Source organism: Podarcis vaucheri (genome assembly GCF_965113315.1).
Source record: "Podarcis vaucheri genome assembly, chromosome: 8".
Classification (NCBI taxonomy): domain Eukaryota; kingdom Metazoa; phylum Chordata; class Lepidosauria; order Squamata; family Lacertidae; genus Podarcis; species Podarcis vaucheri.
The window spans coordinates 49,387,489-49,413,938 of NC_138766.1; the positions used below are offsets into that span (position 1 = coordinate 49,387,489).

At 41.2% G+C, this 26,450-nt stretch overlaps 2 protein-coding genes across 20 annotated transcripts in view; one reads left to right on the forward strand and one right to left on the reverse strand.

Annotated features, from left to right (window-relative positions):
- Nucleotides 1–26,450, forward strand: part of LOC309539063 (uncharacterized protein) — a 164,030-nt gene that overhangs the window by 98,654 nt on the left and 38,926 nt on the right. The window lies entirely within an intron of this gene.
- The window catches only part of ZNF521 (zinc finger protein 521), a 305,760-nt gene continuing 304,240 nt past the window's right edge, over nt 24,931–26,450 (reverse strand). For all 9 annotated transcript variants that reach the window (XM_082234759.1, XM_082234755.1, XM_082234753.1 and 6 more), the window contains one exon: nt 24,931–25,771. In XM_082234759.1, coding sequence (XP_082090885.1) covers nt 25,742–25,771 — 30 coding nt within the window. In that variant the 3' untranslated portion in view covers nt 24,931–25,741. The remainder of the gene's footprint in view (nt 25,772–26,450) is intronic.

The following is a 26,450-nucleotide window of genomic DNA, read 5'->3' on the forward strand; positions in this document are numbered from 1 at the left end:
GATTGATGCTGAGATGGTTCATATTGACAGCCACGTAGAGGTGTGCTGTCTCAGTGGGAACGCTCAGGTGCGTTCGCCTGAGGCACAGCCACAGTACCTATCGAAGCACAAAATCGAGGGGTGGGGGAGCCCTGAGCACACTTTGCATAAAAGCACTCATTTGCTGAGAGGGGCTTTTGCAAAGGAAGGGGCTGGGTTCTGGGTCAGACCAAAGGCCCATCAAGTCCAGCATCCTGTTCCCCACAGCAACCAACCAGATGCCCCTAGGAAACAGGTCATGCAGACGATGCCCCTCACTGGTTGTTGCCTCCCAGCGACTGGTGCTCAGAGGCATACCTAGAGCAGGAGTGGAGAATTGCTGGTGTGGCCTGGCTGGATCCAGCCTGTGTCTCAGCATACCAGATGAAGCAGCTAGGCTTAGATTGCTTCTGGACTGTGGCCCTTTTGGGTGGGATACTGGCAAATTCAAGACACGCAATTATAGTTGACCGGGAAGTCTTTTTGTGATAAGGAAAGTGATGGCGGAAATGCATTGGAAAGTTTCATCTAATCTAGGGCCGTCCAACCTCTCAGAACAAGTGGGCCACACTTTTACACACCCCCACACCCCCACACCCACACACACACCCCAGCCTCAGGTGAGATTGGGTGCTGAGCCTGGCTGTTTGGCCTCATTCAGGCTGAGGGAGACAGGACAAGTACCTTTGCTGTTTGTTTTCGCGGGTGCCTCACAGCAACAACAGAAAAAAAGTCAGCTACTCAAACCATTTTAAGAAGTCCTATATGTTGTCTAGGGCTGCCAAAAATGACCTCGAGGGCAGCATGCAGCTCCCAGGCTTCATGGTGAACCACTCTGCTCTTATTACCGTATTTTTCGCTCTATAACACGCACCCAACCATAACATGCACATAGTTTTTAGAGGAGGAAAATCCGTAGGCATGCCACCCGTAGGCATTCCCTCCATAACAAGCACAGACATTTCCCCTTACTTTTTAGGAGGAAAAAAGTGAGTGTTATGGTGCAAAAAATACGGTACCAGGTCTTTGGCTAATTAACGTTCTATGGCTTTTAAATTTTGTTTGTGGGAGGTGGTCTGTTTTCGATTTATTATTTTGTGTTCTCATTTTGTATTTTTATGCCGTGAACCACCTTGTGGTGGTTGAAGGGCGGTATACAAATTTAATAAATAATAATAAAAAGCAATAACTTCAATATCCAATAGGTGCTGAAATCCTTCCTGCAAAACAGAGACAGTCTGGAGACGCCCTCAGTAGGGTGTCGGAGATGAATGCTCAGTCATAATAAAGATACCCCAAGTCCTCAGGGAGCGATGTGGTGTCATAACCATGGATTGAGAGTTTTTTTTATGGACATCACTCTTGTAGCCAGCTGTGACCAGAGACAGCCCCGATTCTGGGAACCCCTATGTTACCTCTCCCTTTTCCTGTCGGGGATGGGAATGTGGGCTAAGGTTTTGCTAAGCAGTGGAGAAAGTGGAAGGGTTCTCCCCCTTTTCCTCTTGCAAGAGCCCTCTCCCTGTGCAGAATTTAGTCCATACTGTCTGCGTTAGACTTTTGCATTACGAAAAAGGAAAGGGAAGCAAAAAGCAGCAATATCGCAAGCATATGGTTAATGACTCATCCCAAGTGGAAAAACAGCATTTGTTATATTTTATGAAAATTTTATACATCCAAGGTACAGTACATCTGTTGCTATTTAGGCTGACATGTATGTAGAGGTTGGCAGAACAAGTTCTCTCTGTAGGGATGAATGAACTCCAAACTAAACCGCAGAACTTTCAAGCGTGCTGGCTGCTGCTGCTGTTGCTGCTGCTTTAAAGAGAGGAGAAAGGGGAAGGAGAGGATTGGATTGGAAAGGAAAGGAGGAAAAAAAGCTACTTAGCTGAGCAATGTATGAGGCTGAGGCACTGTGGTTCCTGCGAACAATACAATGGAACTGGCTTTCTTTCGACAGAGATGCCTGTCTTCAAAGAACCACAAAGCACTTTAATGTAGGGAGAGGGACCCCCACTGAGCCAAGCACAGCTGATAGAACTGGGCAAGTTTCACAAGGGTCAGATGTTTGGGCTCTGAAAATACCTTAAAGTTCAGTTAGTCAAACAAAGCAGGAGGCAAACACTCTCAAAGGCGATCAAAGCCTCCTCTTCCATAAACAAAGCCCTCAAAGCATCCTGGGTTTCAGTACAATATCCAGGAATTTTTTAGATAACTACAAGGCCATCACAGCCTTTGGGGGGGGGGCAGTCCTGGTGTCCTCTCATGGAAATTACTGGGGGTGGGTGGGTTTATTTTTGAAATGTGAATTTCAAAACTCTTGAATTTCATTTTCAAAATTAAAATGCAAGTTTCTAGATCTCAGGAAACTGGAGGAGAGGTTGAAAATAAAGCTTATTCTGCCTAGAGATTCATAAGTCAGCATGGCTGTAGGTGGGTGCACTCCACTGACGGAAGACAAGTTTTTGTCCTCAGGACAACTCATTATTTCTTTCTGTTTCCTCCTACTTTCTCCTGTTGTTTCAGTGATTTATGCATTGCTTTGATTTTTCCAGCCAGTTGCATCACAAATTTTCAGCCATGTACTCAAACATTCCCTCTGAAAGCACATTTGGGTGGTTGAGTACCTATCAGTCTGGAAGCAAAATGAGGCTATGCTATAATAAGGCAGTGGCATCTGCGTACCTTTCTTAGTGGGAAAGTTGTACTTTGAACTCTGCTGCTCGCTAGGGGCTTGGATTACCCTGTCTGTCTGTCTGTCTGTCTATGAGATGACTCATCCAGAGTTCCCCTTCTAGCCAGACGGAGCAAGATATTTTTGTGCAGAAATAACATCAGTCTGCAATTTGGGTGAGAAAGAGAGGCCCCCAATTGCAAGGTACTATCATACCCCCTGAAGCAGCCATAGCTTCCCCCCAAAAATCTGTTTCATAGAAAGCCATTTCATAGAACTGTAGAGTTGGAAGGGACCCTGAGGATCATTTAATTCAACCCCCTGCAAGGCAGGAATATGCAGCTGTCCCATATGGGGATTGTACCTGCAGCTATTGCATTATCAGCACCACACTCTAACCAGCTGAACTATCTAGGCCTGGAATTGTAGTTTGTTAAAGGTGCTGAGAGTTGTTAAGATACCCCTATTCCCCTCATAGAGTTACAGTTCTCAGTTTTAGCAGTCAATCTCTCTTCCCCCAGGGATCTCTGGAAATTGCAACTTTGCAAGAGGACTATTAGTCTCCAGACTAACTCTCAGCACCCTTAACAAACTACAGTTCCCATGATTCTTTGAGGGAGAAGCCATTACTGTTTAAAGTGGTATGGTACTGCTTTAAATGTATAAGTGCAGATGAAGCCAGAGAGCTGAGTCTGGGCTCTGCTAGTGTGCTGACTGTCTCCCTAGAGACTTGATGTGGGATTTGAAGCAGATTTTTGTTGTCTTTGGGCGTGGTTATGCTGTGGACTGCTGCAACAAGGTGACCTGTGGGGCTGCTAAGTCTACAACCCAGGTGCTAACAGCTGATGGGCTGCTACAAGGCCCCTGCACCTCTCTCTTCCTCAGACCAGACCTTAAACAGGGCTTGGCCTGGAGGGCCCACCCTGTTCTTCCTTCTGCCAGTATCTGAGTGCTTACCATCTCTTAGGTGAGGTGAGAGGATCCTTCAGGTGCATTGCAGTGGCTGTGCATTGTCCTAGATCAGGGCCAGAGTTCATAGGAAGCAGCAGACTAGAGTATCAATACAGTTATAAGAGCAAGCATGCTTGCAACAAGGTTGCTGTGCCTTAATAGGAAAGATGAAAAAGCAAAAAGGTGAGAAGGATACTTTGACGTTGCAATGAGGTGACTGTGGAGGCGGGAGGAAGATTAGTTGCTTGGAAAGGGGAGCAATATGGCTGTTGGGAAAAGGCCTCTAGAGAGTTCCTAGCGGGTGGAGAAAAATGAGTGTGGGCACTGGAGGCTGCTGGGAAACCGAGTATCCTATAAAATTAATCCAGGCAGATCCCTGGAAACCTGGCTCTCTTACCACCCCCACCCCCCACTTCCCCTTCAACCCACAGGGTATGACCCACCCTCACTCTGAGGCTAGTCAGGGCTACCCTGAGCTGGTGTTAATGCAAACCAGGCTTCGCCATCATGGTGCCCTTCACTCTAAATATAGAATATATGTTTTGGAGCTGAATTCAAACATCTGGAGGGCACGGATGGTGGAGGCTGATGCAAACAAGAGCCTAGTAGAGGTGGTGGGAGATGGCGTTGATGTGGAGGTGCTCAGAGATGCAGATCTGCCATGACTCTTCCAGCTGCTGTTACTGGAACCTGCACTGGGTAAGCGGGAATAACAGTTTTATATTTAGAAAAGAGGACTTTGATCCTTGACACACTCAGAAACAAGGAGCTTTCTTTTCATTTCCCTTTCCGCTTCAGAACTTTGAAAAGAGTTTTAATTAGTGCATTAAAGATCAGAGCTTCCAAAGTGTAAATATTATCCGGTCACTCTGTTAATAATGGTCCGGTGTATTATATTACTTCTCCTCCTGCCCCAGGCAACTTTTTTTTTTAAAAAAAGCCCAATATGTTTGAAACATTTATTTAAAATCCTAACGTGACTTGGTACCTCACATCAGCCTCCCTATACATAAAGATTGTCGTCAGGTGCTCTCCTCTGAGTGTTCCTGCCAATGCCACCGAATGAGGCGTGTGAGTGGCAAGGGACCAGGGAGCCTCCAGAAGTATTCTACTTGCCTTGTGGAATTCTGTCCCAAGGGAGGCTGGCACCAATATTTTTTTAGGGGCCAGGTTATTGTTTTCCCAAGCTTGTAAATTTTACGTGCTTCATTACAGTTGCTCCTTTTAACATCTATCTTTTTTTGTAAACTACTTGGAGGTGGTTTCTGCAAAACAAAAACAAAACAAAAAACCTCAATCCTCATTCATTCATTCATTCATTTATTAAATTTATATACCGCCCTATGCCCAGAGGTCTCAGGGAGGTTCACAAGAAAGATTACAATATATAAAATCAAAATAAAAACAATAATCCAATAACACTCCACCCAAAAAAGATCCACATTTTAAAGGGTATAGAATGCTGATTAGGTCAGCGAAAGGCCTGGTTAAAAAAGGAACATTTTTGCCTGGTGCCTAAAGGTGTATAATGAAGGCTCCATGTGATCTTCCCTGGGGAGAGCATTCCACAGACGGGGACCCACTGCAGAGAAGGCCCATTCTCGTGTTGCCACCCTCCGGACCTCTCAAGAAGGCACATGAAGGAGGGCCTCAGATGATCTCAGGGTCCAGGTGGTTCATATGGAAAGAGGTGGTCCTTGAGGTATTGCGGTCCTGAGCCATTTAAGGTTCTATAGGTCAAAACTAGCACTTTGAATTGGACCCGGAAGCTAATCAGTAGCCAGTGCAGCTGGACCAGGGTCAGTGTAATATGCTCAAACCGTCTTGCTCTGGTGAGCAACCTGGCTGCTGAATTCTGCACTAGCTGAAGTTTCCAAACTGTCTTCAGGGGCACTGCAGCCATCCTCAGTCAAGCAGTGTATAAATTTTATGAAGTAATAAATAAATCTGTCTGCCTGTATATTTGATTGCATTTATATCCCACCTGTCTTCTCAAAGGAGCTCAGGGCAGTTGTTGCAAATTTCATAAACGTTGTTGCATAGGTATGTTGCAAACTGCGCTGGAAATCAAAGTAATATAAAATAAATAAATATGTAAAGCCCAATTCACCGCTATTGTACTCTTGACCATGGCTCCAAAACTGGGAGTGGGCCCAGGCAAACTGTCCCTTTTCTTGCCATTGCTGAGCGGGATTGGAGCCAGTGCAGATGAAACACTGCATTGTAAGGGATTCACCTTAACCAGGATCAGCTTTAACAGAGATTCTAAACAAGCCTCAGACCCTGTTAAACTAACCCTGATTATTCTAAAACATTTGTCACTATTACTGCAGATGTAATGCTCTGCCATAATTAATGCTGTTAAGATAGGGGGGAGAAATTTGTATGATAGAGGGGCTTGGGAGGGAGTACACTGGTACCTTGGATTACGAACTTAATTCATTCCAGAGGTCTGTTCTTCACCTGAAACCATTCTTAACCTGAAGCACGCTTTCGCTAATTGGACCTCCCGCTGCCACCACGCCGCTGGTGCGCGATTTCTGTTCTCATCCTGGGGCAAAGTTCGCAACCAGAGGTACTGCTTCCAGGTTAGTGGAGTTTGTAACCTGACGTTTGTAACCCGAAGCGTTTGTAACCTGAGGTACCACTATACATGTTTCCATGATCCACTTCTAGCCACTTAACTATGATGAAGAGCAAGAGAGAGCATCACATCTGTATTGAGCCAAAGGGTCCCAAACAGGCATCTATAAAGGTTGTATATGTTTGTTTCATAGAAACTAGAATTACTCACTAGCACTCTCCATAGGCATGTAGGAACCATTATATATTTGATATAGCTGAGCAAATTGCTAATCAGAACAAGCTCTCTGCGCAATCAGTTTTCCTAGATCATAAAAGCCCAAAGCCTCACTTCATAGATCCCCACGTATGGCAGCAAGCTTAACTTGCCCTATTGCATTTGACGATTTCCATGCGTGCACCTCCTGAACATGTCTGATTCTTTCTGAACTGAATGCTAACAAATTGGTGGACTGTAAAGGAACCAGGAATTGCTTTCGTTCCCTAGTGTCAATTTGTCTCCTTGCCAACTCCAGTGCTTAAAGTAAAGAAGAAACTCTGCTTTCCTGCTGGTTTACACTTCTGTTTATGAGCTACCAGCATCTTGTTTTTATAGTCAGTGATTGGGGTAAGTAAACTAGTTTCATTGGCAAACCTGTTTTCAGGCATTTACCCATCAGTAAATTGGGTGGGTGATTCCAGACTGCCATCTCAGGGTGCATTTCTATTCACAATTAAAGCTCAGTGAAGATCTGTTTGTCTTGCTTTGTTTTCTCAATAGTGATGAGGAGGACAAGGAAGTGCCCTTTTTTGGCAGGCTGGCCTGATTAGTACATACTGTATTGATTTCATTACCAAGGCTAAGGTAGAGGTTAGGCATTTTGCCAAAGTCTTCCTAGGACTTGATGAAGATGTAATTTTTTAAATGTAGGGTTTTCTTTACGCACGTGGCATTTTGTATATAACTAAAGCATATCATCAGCCACCTATGTGTTCAAGCCATGCTATGAAAGGTTAAGTTTAGAGGCCCTTTATGAAAATCTTCCTTTATGCAAACAGAGTAAGTGGACAGATTGATGAATCCCATCCACAACAGCACCACCAAATCATAACATCTCTGCTCTGTTCTGTTCTGCTTGAGTTTTCATAAGCACTTGAATTTTTGATCCCATGAAAACATTACATTCTCATAAAATTCAACCAAACTAAAACTACTTTACGCACAATTACATTTTGCATAAGAAAAACAAATTGTCTATGGAAAGGTTCTGCAGCTCGAGTATCATTCATACTCATGAGGTAAATTTTAGCAAACACTGTAACTTATGAAAATTTGAGGGGCAGAAGCTTCAAATGCATAAGAAGCCTAATTTTCAATTGAAATGAATCCAGTGAAGGATGGTAGGCCACCTTTCAACTAAATGGCATAGATTCTGTCCCACAAAGGGCATAGTTTGAGAACCACTAGTGTAGATGATCTCATCCTCACCCCTACTTTCTTGACCAGCTCTGGACCTGAACCCTTGTGTAATTGCATTTAGCCCTTTCCCATTGTACAGACTATCATTATGGAGAATTTCCCTACATGCAAACATTGATCTGATTAGCTAAATCCTTTGGCTGCCTCTTCGGTTATTTGGATATTTAGCATTGCAGTGAACCAGTATGTGGCACTAAACTGTAAGCAGGCATGGGGACATTTAGAATGAAAAATATAGATGTGGCTCTACATATCCTATGTTGGGGGAATGGACAGATCTCTGCAGAGTTCTATTGTGCCTTCTTAACAGCCACCAAGGGAGTTCTTAAGTGTTATTTTTGGAAATGCCATATTTCATCCTTACATGAAATACTAGTCAGATCAGTGCCACTGAGGGACCACTGGCTGCCGCCAGATCAGCACTGGCTCTTTCCTCCCATTCCATCTTTTGTTGTTGCTCACTGCTGGAAGGAATCCAGAAATGGTTTATTGCAAGTTGGAATCTTATTCTGCAATGTTGTGGCAATGGCAATAAGCAGCATTAAAACCGCAGACCTAGAAACAATCCTGTAAAACAGCAATCTCCCAATGGGATATAACCAAGCAGCATCCAAAGAGAGCTTCAATGGAAATGAAAGATGAATACCTGTGGATTTTGAGTTGAGCGCCTGGGTGGACGGCAACTAATTTTCCTGTGGGTCAGTCTGATTGTGGGGCGATAGGAACCTAGGGTTCTATTCAATTAAGTCCTACTCTGAGTGGACCCATTGAAATTCATGAACCTTAATTAGTCATGCCCATTAACTCCAATGAATCTACTCTGAGTAGGACTAGCACTGAAGACCACCTCTAGTATCTACCTTCTCTCCTCTGTCTGGAATAGCTGTGGGCTGGAAAGGGAAAATGAAGAGAAGTGCAAGACTAAGACAAGGATTGTTTTGTTTCACCAGCACACACTCATTCCTGTGTCCTCCTCCTAGAGTGTCAGGTAATAAGTTTACCTAAAGTTTAGCTGTGTGGGCAAAGGGATGATTCACTCCTCCTCCCACGCAAATGTCAGGCTTAATTTCTCTTCCTTCATCTTCCAAAAACATGAGTATTATCAACCTGTTTCTGCTCAAAATACAAGCTGGCTGGTGCATTTTGCACCAGCTGCAATTTCTGAGTTGTCTTCAAGGGCAGCCCTAAGCATCTGAGTAACCCAGATGAGCTATTATCAGTGTTTGCAGCACTGTGGCCAAGCTATTCCTGTACAGGAGCAGCTGGAGCTGGAGAAGACAACTCTGTCCTGTTGAATATACCTGTGTGTCTCCAGTAACAAGGTGTTCTCACTGAGGATCCCCAGACTACACGCCTGCTTGTTCCTGCAAGGAGCAAGCAAAATCCCACCGAGAGCAGGCTCTCTTCCTAATTCCTGGACCCAGGAACCACCAAACTACAGCATCTCTGCCTTATTGGGATGCAGTTCCAATTTATCCACCCTCATCCATCCCATCGTGGCAGCCAGACACCGCTCCAATGACAAGGAGAAAAATGGAACAGTGCCAGCTGCATATTGGTGGCATGGAACTCCTAAAGAACATGCCCAGTAGCTTTGTTTAGATGTTGAATAGCACGGGGGGGGGGGGCAGAACAGGACCTCATGGACCATCTTCCAGGGGGTGGAGCAGAAAAAAACTGACCCTGCAGGTAAGAGTGGAACCATTGCAATCCCATGCCCTCTTCTCCCATCACTTAGAGCCAGTGCAATAAGATACAATGATCAGGTTTTGTTGTTTTGTTTTTTCTTTGGGAAAGTTTGTAAACTGCTTGAAAACGAAAAATAAAAAAGCTCTAAGTGGTGTATATAAAATAATTATCAATAATACGCATGTAAAACCAACAAAATGTAAAAGCCCCAATTCTAGTTTATATACTTGGAGAGGTTTTTTTGAAATCAAAAAAGTTTTTAGCAGACATCTAAAACAGTGTAGTGAGGGTGCCTGCCTAATGTTGTTGATATTGCTCCTGTAGCAATCAGTCATGGAAATGGAAAACGGGTCCTGCTCTCACAGACTGCAACTGAAGGAAAAGAAGCCAAAAAGAGGGGAACAGGCAGGGCTAATCAAGGTGGCTTAGCCTTGGAAAGTGGCCTTCAGCTCTTGCTTGTGGGCCTTTGTGAAAACAGGGTACAGGACTTTGGCCTGATCCAGCCGGGCTCTTCTCATGTGCTTATATTCTTATGGTGGGGGGCCCGTGTTTTTAATATTCCTACATTGAGACAGATAAAGGCAAAGAGATGTTGAGATGGAAGGCATTTCACTGTGATGAGGCAGGCATCTAGAGAAACGAGGTGAGAGCAAGGCAGTGGTGGGGTTTTGCATGCATTTTGTATTGGCTTGTTGCATTTTTATTGTAGTTTCCAACTTTATAAGCCCTCCAGAGAACTTGTTTGAAAGGTGGGGTATAAATCACTCTAATAAATAATAATAAACAAGCAACAGAATTGAAGATTCTGGGTTGGAATAGAAGGTTAATGTTAGAGGAATACATAGAATACAGAGGTAGAGAAGGTGATTGTATATTCCTAGACCACTTTCAATTGGTGTTCCTTAATCACGGGAGTCAGTGTATTTTGGAAAATGCGAACATGGAGATGTACCATCCTTATCAAGCTGTTACATGAGTTAAAATTAGTGGTACCTCGGGTTAAGTACTTAATTCGTTCCGGAGGTCCGTTCTTAACCTGAAACTGTTCTTAACCTGAAGCACCACTTTAGCTAATGGGGCCTCCTGCTGCTGCCGCGCCGTCGGAGCAGGATTTCTGTTCTCATCCTGAAGCAAAGTTCTTAACCTGAAGCATTATTTCTGGGTTAGCGGAGTCTGTAACCTGAAGTGTATGTAACCCAAGTTGCCACTGTATCCTACAGCAATGGCTTAATCATTTCCATTATATTTGTAATAGGAATGACAATAAATATTACAGAGAACTATTATTATTAATTTTATTCTTGCTAATATTTACTTATTATGTACTAGAGTGGCTGGGGGAACTCAACCAGATGGGCGGGAGACAAATAATAAAATTATTGTTGTTATTATTATTAGTCAGATGTTGAATCTGCACCATTCTTATATGGTGTTATATCACAGTGATTGCTATGGGTTTAAAGATCCATTGTACAGACTGCAACTATTCTCATTAGTTTATTAAAGTAATTATACATTTTCCAAGAAATTATGGAAACATGACATGTGTTATACGGTATTTTTTTATCCCATGTTAAATATGAATTTGCCTAATATTTACAAACTCAAACTGGATATTTTTTGCTTGTTTTAGCCAAATCTCTGGCGGGTGCTGACATCAGTAAGTTGCGTAGGGGAAAGGCATCTGAAAGGTGTGATCAAAGTCAATTTGCAGTGTGGATTTAAATCATAACATGTCTGATTCAAACAAAGGGTAAGAAATCGTCCACCTACCCTGAGAGGACTCCAGTGAAGCCAATTTTAATACAAAGCTAAAATATCATGCTGAAGGCACTGGAGATTTAGAGGGAACTCAAGCTGTTGTCAATTGGCATCCCACATTTTATTCACCTAACGTTTGAGGTTTTAGTATTTGGAACAGTGGACAAGATCTCCCAGAAAATAGGAATGTTTAGATAAAAATTTAATTGTAAGGGGTTTTTAAAAGCATGAATTAGAACTCAAATAAGTTTTCTTAAAGCTATATTCCTGCCCATTAAGCAAAGGAAACACACACACACACACACACACACACACACTTTTAAATAGGGTATAAACTAAAGTACATTGCTTGCGGCACTTTTTAAGACACCTCTGTTCCAGGATGTGAGCACAGATGTGTAAGTTTCCTGATTTAGTTCCAAGCCAATACTCTTAATTAACTTCAAATTATTTAAACATATAACACTCCAGCACAGGGGCATAGAACAATCAACGATGCAGTGTACAATCTTGCTCATGCGAGTCAGTGGATGGCATTCACAATAGAACGCCGAATCAAAGCCCACTGCAGTGGAATCTCTTGTATTGTTGTTGCTTTCGGTGAACTTTCACCTTGCTTGTAAAAAGTGCCCAGGTTGGTCCCAGGTTGCAAGGCCAGACTTTGCAGAGCATAGCCCTGAGGTTTTTACGCTTCAACTCTTCAGGGCTATTTGGGAGCTGAAATGGACACTTGAATATTGCACTGAAATCCGTTGTGTGTAAGGCTGCCCATACAAACTTATGGACAAGTTTTCATTTCTTGCCAGCTACTCTTAAATTACTTTTTATTTTACTTTTAGAAGAGGGATGGGAAACCTGTACCATCCCCAGAGGTGGTTGTACTCTGACGCCCATCCATATCAGTCAGCATTACCAGTAGTCAGGGAAGATGGGAACTGTAGTCCAACAACATCTGGAGGGCCACAGGTTCCCTAGCGCTGCTCTGGAGTCTTGTTGAGCAACTAGATGAGTTGCTTGCTAGTTGCTACCCAGATCTTTGCAACCATAGCTGAGTATGTTGCATTAATTCCTAGTGTATTTCTTGGGTTAACATTATTCCCCAAACAGGAAGAAAACAAGTTCCATCTTGATGCTGTGTATAGAGGCATATGCAAATATCTGGTTCCCATTTTCATCATTTGAGAGTGGTGGTAGAGAAGTGGTTTGATCAAGACTTCCCTGTTGAAATTGGCTAAAACCCTTTTTTGCATGAACACTTTCGTTCCTGTAGGAAGCTGATAGGCAGGGAACCAAGGCAGGCAGCTGAGTTCCACATTTCTATATTCAGAACACTTTGGAAGATCTCAGCTGGTGGTTGCACTGGGATTGTGCATGAAAATTCTTAGCAAAATAAAAGCCAGGGTGTCACCTAAAGCAAGAGTCTTGGAAGAACCTCGTAATATCTCTTCTCTTGTAACTGGCCTTCTCCTTTCATCTCGTCCTTGGCTGTATTCTTGCTCCAGTCCATTTCCTCTTTGGGGCCCGATCTTACATTGCTTACAGCTGGCTCTTAATGCTTGGTCTTCTTTTATGCCATTTTTTTCCTTTCTCATCTAATGATTTCCGGAGACTTTTTTTTTTTACTTTACTCCCAAACTTTTCAAAGGCTATGAGCTATGGCTCACAACTCAAATAAATTTGCTTTAGTAATGGGTATGCTGCTTTTTCTGGTTGTGACTCTTGCATTGGTATGTTCCTCACCGGTCTTCCTCGGGAAATATTTTGTTAGCACTTGAACCTAACCTTTACTTCTTGTCTGCCAATTATTAAAGCTCTTTTAGTGAGCTTCATCCCAGACTACTACAGAGCCAATCATCTGATGGTGTCTGGTCACTGAATACTAGTTTATACAGGATTGTTTTGTTAAGTCAATCCTCCATTTACAGATAGATGAATGAGAAATCTTAATTACCACTTTAAGAAAAGTAATCATGTTTCTGCAGCATATCTGCTTCTGTTACGTTCAGTTTGGTTGGCATGTGCAAGAGACAGGATCTTCTTGGTGGTGGTCCCAAAACTATGGATTATGGATTATTTTCTACTCTAGCATTTAGGTGAGTCTTTTAGAACTTCATCTTTCCAGCTGGTATAAATAGCCTTTGTCTCCAAAGCAACTTCTTGTATTATTCTGTACATCTGTTGTGCTGTGACAATTTTTCGTCTCTCCTTTCCTAAAACATCACTTCATGAGAACACAGCTCTCAAAAGTGGCTAAGATATAATAGATATAAGCCCCCAGAATATCTGCTATTAAAGATTAATAATGGAATTCAGAACTTAAGAATTATCTGGCTGGGTCCAATCTAATACAGCATCTTGTTTACAGCAGTGGCTGGGAAAGGTGTCTCTGGGATGCTCTCAAGCAGGCCATGGAGGGAGCAACCGTCCTTTCTAGATCTTTATCCCCCCCCCCCAGCTATAAAGCAGCCCTCTCAGATATTCTATAGCAACATTCTGGTTGGCAGGTATACTAGTGTTCTCTTCCCACACCCGGATTCCATGGGGCTGCACAAGTTCGTGTTTGCGGTGGCAACCCTCAGGAAGTACTTTGCATGTGGAGACATTTTCAATGGGCCAAAAGCATTACTAAAAAGATGTTGAAAGCTGTTGGTCCCTGCCTGAAGAAGAAGAGGAGGAGGAGTAGGAGTTTGGATTTGATATCCCGCTTTATCACTACCCAAAGGAGTCTCAAAGTGGCTAACATTCTCCTTTCCCTTCCTCCCCCACAACAAACACTCTGTGAGGTGAGTGGGGCTGAGAGACTTCAAAGAAGTGTGACTGGCCCAAGGTCACCCAGCAGCTGTATGTGGAGGAGCGGGGACGCGGACCCGGTTCACTAGATTACGAGTCTACCACTCTTAACCACTATACCACACTCAAATTCTTGGGATAGCTAAATTGAAATACTTTTTCTTTTTTTAAAAAAAGAATAAAGTTTTTAAGAATTACAGCAATGATACAGACAAAACGAGGCACACAGAACTATGTTTTGTCCAAATAATCCACACGTTTCAATTCTTCATGGGCAATTCTTTTTTTTTTTTTTTTGAAGTGACAAGTGATTTTGAGCTCTCCTTCCTCATGAGATTTCAGCAAGCATCCTTTGAGCAAGGCGGAGCGCATCGTCTTTGGTGATGAAGCAGCTCCTTGCATTCCTGAGCAGCCCCTTCTTTTCTTAATCACAATAAGCTATCTGTGGACACCAATGGCAAACATGATTGTTTCTAGGACTGGCACGCTTTTTTCAAGGAAAACTTATATATTTTCTGCAACATAGACCAACAGGGGAGGGGGCTGCTGATGGAATTGCTTCCCTGGACATATTAATAAAACTAATTCTTAAGTGCATTTGCAGTCAGGCAGACCAATAACGGGAGCAGAGATGACACTGGTGCAAAGTATCGTGAACTTTTCAATGGGGGATGCACAAGGCTTTGAACACAGTCAATATGAAAGTCATCAATATATGTGTGACACTAAGGACAAGAGACAACATGGCTCATATAAATGCTGGGCAAAATGAGCAAGTGGTGAATCCCCCAAGGAGAAACAGGAAACAAATGACTTCGCAATGGACACACAGGAGGCAGAAACACAATAAATTACATGTTGGGCAAAAACCTGAGATTCAGACAAAACAAACGCTACTGCGAATAGGCCAAACACAGGTATTTACTGGCTGTTTAATATCACAGTGCTGTGGGGTTTTTCCAAATAAATATTGCTCAGGAAATAAAATACTGGTCAGTAAACAAAACCTTGGGTCCTCACAAACATAGCTTAGTGACCCAAATCTGTAATATAAATGTTAAGGTGTTCTGGCATTGACTAGCCAAGGCCTCATAAAACTTAAGGGTGATAGCCATCCAATATTAGTTATTTTCAGTGAGTCTACAATGACTTACTTGGACAGCTCAAGCTTTTCTTGTTTATGTGTACAGTGGTACGTCAGGTTACAGATGCTTCAGGTTACAGATGCTTCAGGTTATAGAGTCTGCTAACCCAGAAATAGTACCTCGGATTAAGAACTTTGCTTCAAGATGAGAACAGAAATCGTGCGGCGGCAGCAGAGGGCCCCAGCAGCTAAAGTGGTACCTCAGGTTAAGAACAGTTTCAGGTTAAGAACGGACCTCCAGAATGAATTAAGAATGAATTAACAACGAGGTACCACTGTATATGTATAGGATTGGAGGGGGGGGGGAAAGCCCTTAAAATAAGATTGATTCCTTGGCAAGTGTGTTTTCAAACACAACCTTCTTTGGGGATGCATCTTTAGCAACAATTCTCCCCTAATGTATCGGGCATCTAGTGCCTCCTGTTCATTTGTGCTTTCCTAGGATTGGGTTGGTTTTCTGTTCTTGCGTTGAAATTTTCCTTTAGTACAGTGGTACCTCGGGTTACATACGCTTCAGGTTACATACGCTTCAGGTTACAGACTCTGCTAACCCAGAAATAGTACCTTGGGTTAAGAACTTTGCTTCAGGATGAGAACAGAAATCGTGCTCCGGCGGTGCAGCGGTGGCAGGAGGCCCCATTAGCTAAAGTGGTGGTTCAGGCTAAGAACAGCTTCAGGTTAAGAACGGACCTCCAGAACGAATTAAGTACTTAACCCGAGGTACCACTGTATAGGAGTGCAGCCTTAGATATAAAAATCCCCAAAGCATGGTGACAATTAGTAATGTTGTTCTCAGAATAGTTTCTAGCTAGCTTTCTGACTAATTCCACATTTTCTAGCATTCCTAGAGATCGGCAACATTACAATACATAAAACCAGGGCTATTTTTCGAGAAAAAGAGGTGCCAGAACTCACCATGAACACCTCCCTTGTTCTTTTATAATGGCAATGGCACCTGCCTGAGAGGTGCCAGAACAGTTCTGGCCAGGGGGGGAAAGCCTTGCATAAAACCTACAAACCTTTCCAAACTGTTCATTATTGCCATCAATTGAAAGTGAAACAACATAGAAACTACTTCACTCTGATTGTACAGCAGGTGAATCTCAAGAGCTATCTGGAACACTGCCTACTCCTGTTTCATTGGCTGAATTTCGGTTGGTATGGCTCGAGGACTTGGACAAGGCTCTTGGATTGGTGCAGATACGCACATGTTCTCTGGACCCTTGTCCCTTGTAGTTGATAAAAACTAGCAAGGAGATGGCCACTTGGATCAGGGATGTGATTCATGCTTCTTTATCAGAGGAAGTGGTCACTGCATGCCTAAAGGTGATGGGAAGGCCACTTCTTCATAAATCCTCCCTGGAGCTGAAATGTTTAGATAACTATCATACAGTTGTGAATGTCCCTTTCTTGGGCAAGGTTCTTGAACTGGTAAGTTACTAACCAGCTTCAGGATCTCTTAGATGAGGCTGATTTTCTAGACACACTTTAACTGGGATTTGGAACAGAAACTGTTTTGGTTAGGAGAGAGGGAAAGGAGTATGACCGTGTTGATTCTTTCCCCCCCTCTCAGTAGCATGCGACACCATTGACAAAGTATCCTCCTAGAACAGTATTCTGAATTGAAACTGGGCACCGCTGCTTTGCAGTGATTCCAGTCATTTTTAGATGGCCAACTCCAGAGAGTGGTGCTTGGCGAATACTGTGGAGCCTTTGATGTGGGGTTCCACAAGGGTCAAGCTTTTCCCCATTGCTGTTCAGCATCTGTATGAAACCGCTGATTGGCGTCTTCCAAAGAACTGGTGCCCAGTGTTATCAGTATGCTGATGTAGAAGAGAAATAGAGCTGTGTGGCATCTGCAGGTGAGGCATTGGATGTGCTGGATCAATGTCTGGCTTCAGTAAGGGACTGAATGAAAGCAAATCCAGATAAGACTGAGGCACTGTTAGTGGGTGGTTCCCTAGATGAGATGGCTGAGGTTCAACCTCTTCTGGAAGAGGTTGCATCTCCCCTAAAGGGGTAGCTGCACAATTTGGGGCACGTCTGGATCATCTGCTGCAGCTGGAGGTACAAGTGGCGTCTGTGGCATGGAGTACTTTGTGACCAGCTTCAGCAGGTGGCCCTGATCTGCAATCATACCCAGACAGGGATAACATACCTTCATTGTCTATTCTCTGACAGCCTCCAGGTCACAAAGGCTAGCAGTACACAGATCTGACAGCAACCTCTCCCTTGCTGTGCATGCCTCTCTGATCTTATTTACACACAATCTCAGCAAAAAATACTCTGGATTTGTAACACTCCCCGTAACCATCTGATGTTGAAACGAGTGACACATTCCTTCTGCAAGATCCATTGAAATAAATAGGAGGCGTTTCAAAGATGACCCAAGAGAAGTTCCAAGTGGGTACTACATATCTTTTGAATCTTTCTACCCACACCCTAGTGCTACGTTCTTCATTTTGGTATTTAATATTGTAATGCTACTACTACTACTACTACTACTACTACTACTACTATTATCATTATTATTTCTATCACATGATCTAGTAATTGACTCCCCACGGAGTTTGGCAGGCTTGTGCCGCCTGCTCTTCCATACAAATTTCCTTTGGCGTATGGTGTACAAAGCACGACAAGTTCTCACTCATGTTTCAAAGCCATCTCTCTTTTCAGAGCTATTTGTTATTGTCTCCATCATCACAAGTTTAAAAAAGGAAAGTTAATTAAATATGGAACAAGACTGAGCAACATCTTTTAAACCATCATGTCATTAGAACTGGATTCCTCAGAGAGCTGCTTAAAAGGGGTTTGAGAACAATGACTGTTCAATCAGATATTTATGGGCATAGTTATGTAAACACACTCTTTATTGTCTATGTATATTTAATATAATTATCAGTTTTGTACTCAGACTCTCTGGAGACCCAACAAATCACAGTGTCGCTTTGAAAATGTCAGCAGAAAAGACAATTATTATGCTTGCAAATATTCATAAATTATATTTAAAAGTCCTGTAAAAATGTATCCTGTGAAACAGAGTTCTTTGCAGTCACTGAATAATTACTGTATTTCTTTGATTTAAAATCATATTGAGGGATCCAGTAGAAGAACTTCAGTGATGTAGGAAATTGCTGATCATAGCAAATGAGATCACAAGCATTTTGGACAAATGAAGAATTGGTATCAAAATAAGAATTTTGACTTTTGGTGTGTGCATGTGTCTGTCTAAGTAAGATTAACAGTAAAGTTGAAATCTTGGCATCATGAAAGAAACATAAAGGCAGAATCTTGTCCTCTTATCTTTTTACTAACTATTTAATGGTTGCCTAAGGCACTAAGGCTACAATTCTATGCACACTTGGAGTAATTCCCATTGAGCACAGGTGACTTCTGAGTAAACCGGCCTAGAATTGTAGTCTAAATTTAGGAACATGCACAGCATCCAGCTACCGGTCTATGAAATACTTTCCTATAAATGTCTTAGGATTCCAAACAGTGGTCTTGCAAATCCACTGAAACTGCACACTTATCATAAAGTCTTTACGATTTGAACCTTAATTGTCTGAAGTTTTCTCATTTGGAATCAGCTCTATCTCTTCTATATAAGACTGTTTCTAAGTAATCTTACGTACATTGTATGTTGGTTTATTCAAACTTCAGGTTCAATGGAATGTTTAGACCATTTGAATAAATAAGCTTGTGCCCATTATGAGTAGAAGGATAACATGCCTGATTTTGTTTGCTCATCTTCCATTATCCCGGCAACTCAGTGAAAGGAACATCGCAGAGAGAATGTTCCATTTGCCAGTAAAGCGTAAAGGCCCCTTGAACGATAATAGAGCAGTAATGTATGAAGGAATGCATTAGAGTGGAATCAATGTTATATTCTTGTCTGTGTGGCCAAGATCTTTCCATGGAGTCCTTCGCATTACCTGAGATGCAAGCTCACCCTCCCAGCCCCAGCACACTGTGGCAAGTAATAGTCTGTTTTCATACCAAGTTATTTCTAATTGTCGCCAATTATGAGTCATTTGCTTTTAGGTGTCTTGCCTGTCACAATATTAACATTTCTAAAGCTTTCCCTCTGAAGGCTGCAAAAATCTGTTGTGACATCTAAATAAGGAAGTATTCAATCAAGGTGTGAAGTAATTGTTAATTCTTCATATAAATAGAGGGTCATATGTTGGTATATAAGGTACAGCTCTTTCTCGTCTTACTTGAGGACAGTGTCTCAGGATAAAAACAAAAGGACAAGTGCATTCCTTGTGACAGGATTATAGTTGAGTGGAGAATGTTCTAGCACTTTTAAAGAGTCAATAAGTATTTGCAGAGGGTAGCCGTGTTAGTCTCTCATGGCAGAAATGGTCAACAATTGTGTGGTACCTAAAATACTAAAAAAAAAATTTATGACACAAGCTTTGTGGATTTTTTTATGGACTTTTGTGGCCCATTTTGTCAGAGGCATGAAGTGAAATCTTAGTGTTGGCAGGTATATAAAGGAGAATATTGTAAGGTGAGGCTTGAATGGCCCCACTGAAATTTGAAAGACCAAAGGCTGCTCCTCCTTGGTGCAAACTATTACTATTAGATTCTAATAGATGATTGAATATAGCTTTATTTGATATAGGTTGTTTATTTTAAAGTTAGTTTGACTTTTTATTGGATCAGATTGTTACTATTAACGTTTGATGCTTTATTATGTTTTTATATGTGTTAGAAGCTGCCCAGAGTAGCTGGGGCAACTCAGCCAGATGGGTGGGATATATTATTATATTATTAACTAACTACCTAACTACCTACCTACCTACCTAACTAAACTAAACTAGATGGTCTGACTCAGTATAACACAACTTCCTATGTCCCTAGCTTGTGTCTGGGCCTATGGTTTGGAAAAACTGAGAGTTAACTCCTTGTAAATTCCCTTAAGGGGCTTATGCAGCAGCTAAGCCACTATGGGGACCAGAGGGCAGTCCAACAAAGTCCACCTCATTCATTCCTCCTATCTTCACAACCTTATTTAGCAATCTGGTTGAATGGTACAGCCTGTGAGCAGTGACTTCTGCTTAGCCTTTCCACTCTTTATGCCAAGTAACAGGCATTCTCGTTCAATAAACCTGTGGCCTGCTTTGCATCCAGCATGTATGTCTCCTGTTCTCCCCCCCCCCCGGTCTCCTTGATGCTGGCACAATTTTACTTTCCCCCTTCTCATTAGGGTGGCTCATTTTAGCTTCAGTGACCCACTGGGGAAGCTAGCATGCCAGAGACTAAGCACATTTATACGGAGTCTCTGTATTTCTCCCTCCTCCCCGCCTCCTGGTTCTGCAAACTGATACCCCAATCTTGTTCTGTTTGCTAAATGCTCTGATAAGCCCCCATGGAAGACTCAATCCTCATTGGGAAGGTTGAATGTCTTTCATAATCTCTTTAAACAGCTTTTTAGGGTATCACCGAGAAACCGGGAACTAATGAGAAAGGTAAATGGATTCAGGCATTTGATATGAGTGACTCGCTCTTCAAACCAGGAGTTGAATGTGACCAGAAGACTTCTATTCCCTAGCCCTGAAAGGCAGGACTAATCGATGCACAAAGCTACCATCACATTTGCTGTTGCTGTGTTTACTGTGTTACTGTATTTACATAACTAGAAATTCAACAACCTTGCGTGTTTTGCAAGCTGTCATGACATAAGAAGCAAGTAATATGCTATGTTTTGCTTGCTAACATATTTTTGACATATTTTAGCTTTTGATTATAAGATTGCATCTTTCCCAGCTACCATCTGTCTCAACTCAGTGGCACAAACACAGTGGGGTGTAATATTTCTAACATACTTGAACTTGACGAAAAACATGCTATTTACAGTTTTAACCAATATGTCCCGCTTTCACACATGAAGGCTGAAATAAATGCCTGCACTTTTGCAAAAGGTATCTGCCATGAAGAAAGAAGACATAATCAGATCCAATTTGGCAGAGATGAGTAACATATTAATGGAAATGAAAGCGGAATGGGTGTCTGAGTTATTATAAATAGAAGCTGGCATTGTACTTGCAGTGTATGCACAGTTGCCCATGTTTATCCTTTTGTCAGCACAAATGAGATTTTCTTAGACTACTTTTTAAAATCCCATATTCTTTTTTTTGTGTTCTTGGCAAACGTATGCCTAAAATTCTCAAGGCTGGAGAAAGAAACATGGCACATTTTTTCCTTGAAATCTCTGGCAAGCAGAAGCATTTTGAAAACTTTGTTTCCAGCCCTCCCATCTGTGGAGATTCAGAATGTAACACTCAGCAAACTGGAAATCACACTTAAAATCTACCCTGACAGGAAAAGGCCAGCCACTCTTTGTGGTATCACATTGTATAGCTCTAACCACTGCATAAGGATTCCAGAAACACTGTGCAACAAATGCAGAGAATAGATTTGGGGTGAACATTCATAGCAGCATATCTGAGGACCAGCAGCAACAGCAAAACCCTGATGGTACATCCTTCCTTTACACATACTTGGGACAAACAGGTTAATGCAGTTTTCGGCAACACTTCTCGGCTGGTTTTGAACAATCCCCCACAGGAAATGTAAGGCTGGAGTGCTCACTGAAGCGCTCTCTCTGGCCACGTCCTCTACTGCCATCTCTGTCAGCAGTGAGGACAAGGGACTGGAGGGTAGAGGAGTCCATGTCAATGCTGTGGCTGGAATTTAACAGGGTTGCCACCTCTGTTTGAGGGAGGGGGGGGAGAACCGGCTACCGCTCCCTTCATAAGATAATCATTTAAGCGCACGAGCTTCCAACAGTGTCTGAGGCTGAAATAGAAACATGAAATACTGAAAGGAGAGAAAGGGGAAGCAAAGGCTACAATCCTAAGCATACTTGTTGGGGGAGACATTCGACTCAGTATGCCGTTAAAGCCAGATCTATCAAACTCTCACTTTCCAAAATAGTATGTGCACTTTGCAATGCAGGTCTCCAACCAATGTATATATATATATCAGAGGAAAGTATGCGTGAAAATGATGGTCTTAATTAAACTTACACAAAAATGCATTATAATAGGAAAAATTGCTTGCAAAAAGTAGATACTGTTTATAAAACTGTTTATTAGGTGAACTTTGTCCTAAAGTGTGGATGAGGATTAAAAAAGTGGGTTGTTTTTTTTATTTCTGCAAAATATGGAAAACCGAATTTAAGATTGGAGAATGAGCAACTGAGAGAACTGAACTTGACAGATTCTTCCATCCTTACTGGCGAATAAATGCACTGACCTCAGTGAAATTTAATTCTTCTGAGTAAACACATTAGGACTGCACTGTAAAACAGAAACACCCAGACTTTTTAAAAAACTGGACAAATGGCAATCACAAAGTTCAGGACAGGAATGAGTAATGCCGATGTTGTTGGACTACAACTCCCATCATCCATTGTCCATGTTGGGCTGCCATCAGCCCAAGCCACCAACTCCCAACAATATCTAGAGGGCCACAGGTTCTCCACTCCTGGTTTAGGAGATTGACATTTGCAAGCTCTGGATTCAGATCACTTACCATGACAATCCTGGTATTTTTCCTTTTTTTAAAGAATTTTTTTATTTTCAATGCAGAATCATAACAAAGATTACAAACTTTGAATCCAAAATAATACTATAGAAACAAAAATCCCCGGAACATATAGAAAAGAAAAAAAACAGAAAAGGAAAAGGGGAAAAAAAACAAAGGAAACAAAACTAAACTAAACAAAAACGAAAAAGCACACATCTACAGAAAAAAAACCGTATCATTACGTACATAAACACCAATTGACTTCCTTCCCTTGTTCTAAGACCTCAGAAAATTTACTCTTACTGTATTGTTGTGTCTAATTAGATTACTTCCACCTTGGTACTTTTTATTTTTTTACACCATTTTTCTTTTTCTTTAACCCTGTAAAGCACCATTCATTACATACCAATATACTAACTCCAGAACAATGTTTTTTCATATACTGTTTAGCACAACCCCATTCTTTTAATAATTTCTGGTCCGATTGTCCCCTTATGTAAGCTGTGAGTCTTGCCAGATTTATGCATTTACATAATTTAATTCGCCAATCTTTCACTGATGGGATTTTTCTGCCTTTCCAGTTTTTAGCTATAAGCATCCTGACGGCTGTTGTTGCATAAAGGAATACTTTCCTTTGATTTTCGGGGATATCATTTGTAATTAAACCTAAAAGGAATGCCTCCGGTTTTTTACTGAAAGATATTTTAAACATCTTTTTGAGTTCTTCATAGATTTCATTCCAGAATTGTTTAATAGGTCGGCATTCCCACCACATGTGAAACATTGTTCCTATTTCTTTTTTACATCTCCAACAGGTATTCGATTTTAGTTTGTAAATTTTTGCCAATTTTACCGGAGTTAAATACCATTGGTACACCATTTTCATAAAATTTTCTCTTATTGTATAATATGCCGTGAATTTAATATCATATTTCCATAATTTCTCCCATTGGTCTAGCCGAATTACATATCCTATATCACATGCCCATTTAATCATGACTTCTTTTACTTCTTCATCCTTTAATTCCCATTCTAATAGTAAATTATACATTTGGGATATAATTTTTTTTGAGTTTTGTAGTAATACTTTTTGTAATTTTGATTCTTCTTTTTCAAATCCTATTACTTTATCCTGGTTGAATATTTGTGCAATTTGGTGATATTGTAATTGGCCCTGTTCTTCCTTTAGGAGCTGCTGGTATGTTGCCATTCTTCCTATAATATTTATCCTTTTAACCGATATTACTTCTAGCGGTGAGACCCACCATGGGGTTTTTGGTTCTAACAACCTTCTATGTCTCACTCAGACCTTGTATAATGCATTTCTAATTACGTGGCTTAGAAATTCTTTATGAACTGCCACTTTGTTATAAATTAGATAGTCATGCCAACCATATCTGTTGTTCCATCCCTCCAAATCCAGAATGTCACTGTTATCCAATTTGATCCAATCCTTAATCCAAGTAAAGCATGCTGCATCGTAATATAATCTCAGGTCTGGGAGTCCAAAACCTCCCCGCTTTTTTATGTCGGTTAATAATTTATGTTTGATCTGTGGCTTTTTGCCTTGCCATATAAACTTTGTTAGGTCCGTTTTCCATTTTTAAAAACAATCATCTTTACCTATTATGGGAATCATTTGAAAAAGGAACAGAAATTTTGGTAAGATATTCATTTTAATAGCCGAAATTCTACCCCAGAGTGTTAATTTCAATCTTGTCCAAGTTTCCATTTCTCTTTTTATTTCTTCCCAATTTTTTTATAATTATCTTCAAACAAATTTATATTTTTCATTGTTATTTGTATACCTAAATATTTCACTTTTTTTACAATTTGTAATCCAAATTTTTCTACCAGTTCCTTTTTCTCTTGATCTCCCATGTTTTTTACCATTAATTTCATTTTTTATTTATTCAAGGCAAAACCTGTTACCCTTCCAAAGTTTCCCATTTTTTCTAGAGCCTTTGCTAAACTTTCCTTTGGGTTTTCCACCATTAAAACTAAATCATCTGCAAATGCCCTTATTTTATATATTTTCTCTCCTAGGGATATTCCATTTATTTTTTGATCCAATCTGATTTCTTGATTTAATATTTCCAAAACCAAAATGAATAATAAACAATCCTGGTATTTTTCTAAAGAAATATACATCTTAAACAATAACAAATTTAAACTAGAGCTTGAGATGCAGTAAGAGCCTGATTTCTGGGATCCTGTGTGATGTAAAGGGGAAAATAATTTGTTTATTTACGAGTCAAAATTAAGTTGCAAAAGGAGAGCAGGTTTGTTTGTATCTGGGACAAAAAGCACAGCCACGCTGTAATGTAATGGTAAACTGAATTTATTTCCTCTTGGAAAACCATTCCAGTAATCTCCAGGTTCAGACCGCAGAGTAAACATTAATAACAGTAACATACATGTTAGTTCAACTGATTCAAAAATTTGGCCATGTGACGTCATTAAGGAAAAGTCTTGAACACTCAAAAGCTTCAAATGGTATCCAGGGGGGGGAAAAGTTTCTTTGACAATCTACATAACAACTATTGCATATATGGTAATGCTATCTGTCATATCGCAAGGCTTACAAATATATATACAGGCCATATTCAGCTGGGGGGTCAGTTTGGAGAGAATCGGTTCGTTTTTATTTATTTTTACTTTTGCAAGTATCTTCAACAATAAAAATACTCTTGAATTCATTTGCTTGTATACCAAAAGAGAAATTGTAGACATAAGCTGTAATAAAAGGAAAGCCAAATAGGGTTTTAATGTATTAGTTTTTTTCTCCTGTTTCTTCCTTGAAAATAACATTTGTCTTAAGCCTTTTTTCCCTTTATACGTTATTCTTCTTTTAATCCTGCTTGAATAGGGCCCAAGTCCACTTGTCTTTATAAGACCATTTTAGTATCAGACAACATAATACATGTGCAACACTTTATATACAAGAAGTCTCTCCGGTGCTCAAAAGTTCAAACACATGAACATCCAACAGTTTTGATAATACAAGTTTTATGGTACAATACAATGTTTCTGAATAATATACATTAACAATGAAAGTCTCGTGCAAAGAGTTAAACATGTTCCCTTTTATTTCTTGTCCCGCAAAGAATCGGTTCCTGAAGAACTGGGCCTTGCACTAACTGCTATGTTGGGTCATTGTATGATTCTGCAAGAAAAAAAGGAGATATGTGGTTACTGTACAGCCAAGGAAACAAAGCACGGGCGCAATAAGAACATATGGCTGCAATGCACGTCACTGTGTTAAGTGGCCTATTATACACACTTCGATGTTGCTTTGTACAGTGGTACCTCGGGTTAAGTACTTAATTCGTTCCGGAGGTCCATTCTTAACCTGAAACTGTTCTTAACCTGAAGCACCACTTTAGCTAATGGGGCCTCCCGCTGCTGCTGCTGCCACACTGCTGGAGCACGATTTCTGTTCTCATCCTGAAGCAAAGTTCTTAAACCGAGGTACTATTTCTGGGTTAGCAGAGTCTGTAACCTGAAGTGTATGTAACCCGAGGTACCACTGTATTGCACACTGGAATCATTTCTATAATCTTCATCTTATGCACTTCAAAGTACATTAGGTCAAAGTCCAAGGCAGTACTTCCCGAAATGGCCATTGGTGAATATGTTGGTTTGGGCCTATAATGCAGAAAACACCAACAGACCATGCAGACATCTGGGGGTGATTGCCAGTGAATGTGGCATGGGCCTTCCTTTTGTGAGAATGCTTACAGATCCATCCGCTGGTGGCAAATTTTAGTATGCTAGCTGTTTTGTGTTTAATATCTTCATAAGTATCTTTTCAGAAGGCCACTGGTATGTTGCAGCTGAGCCTA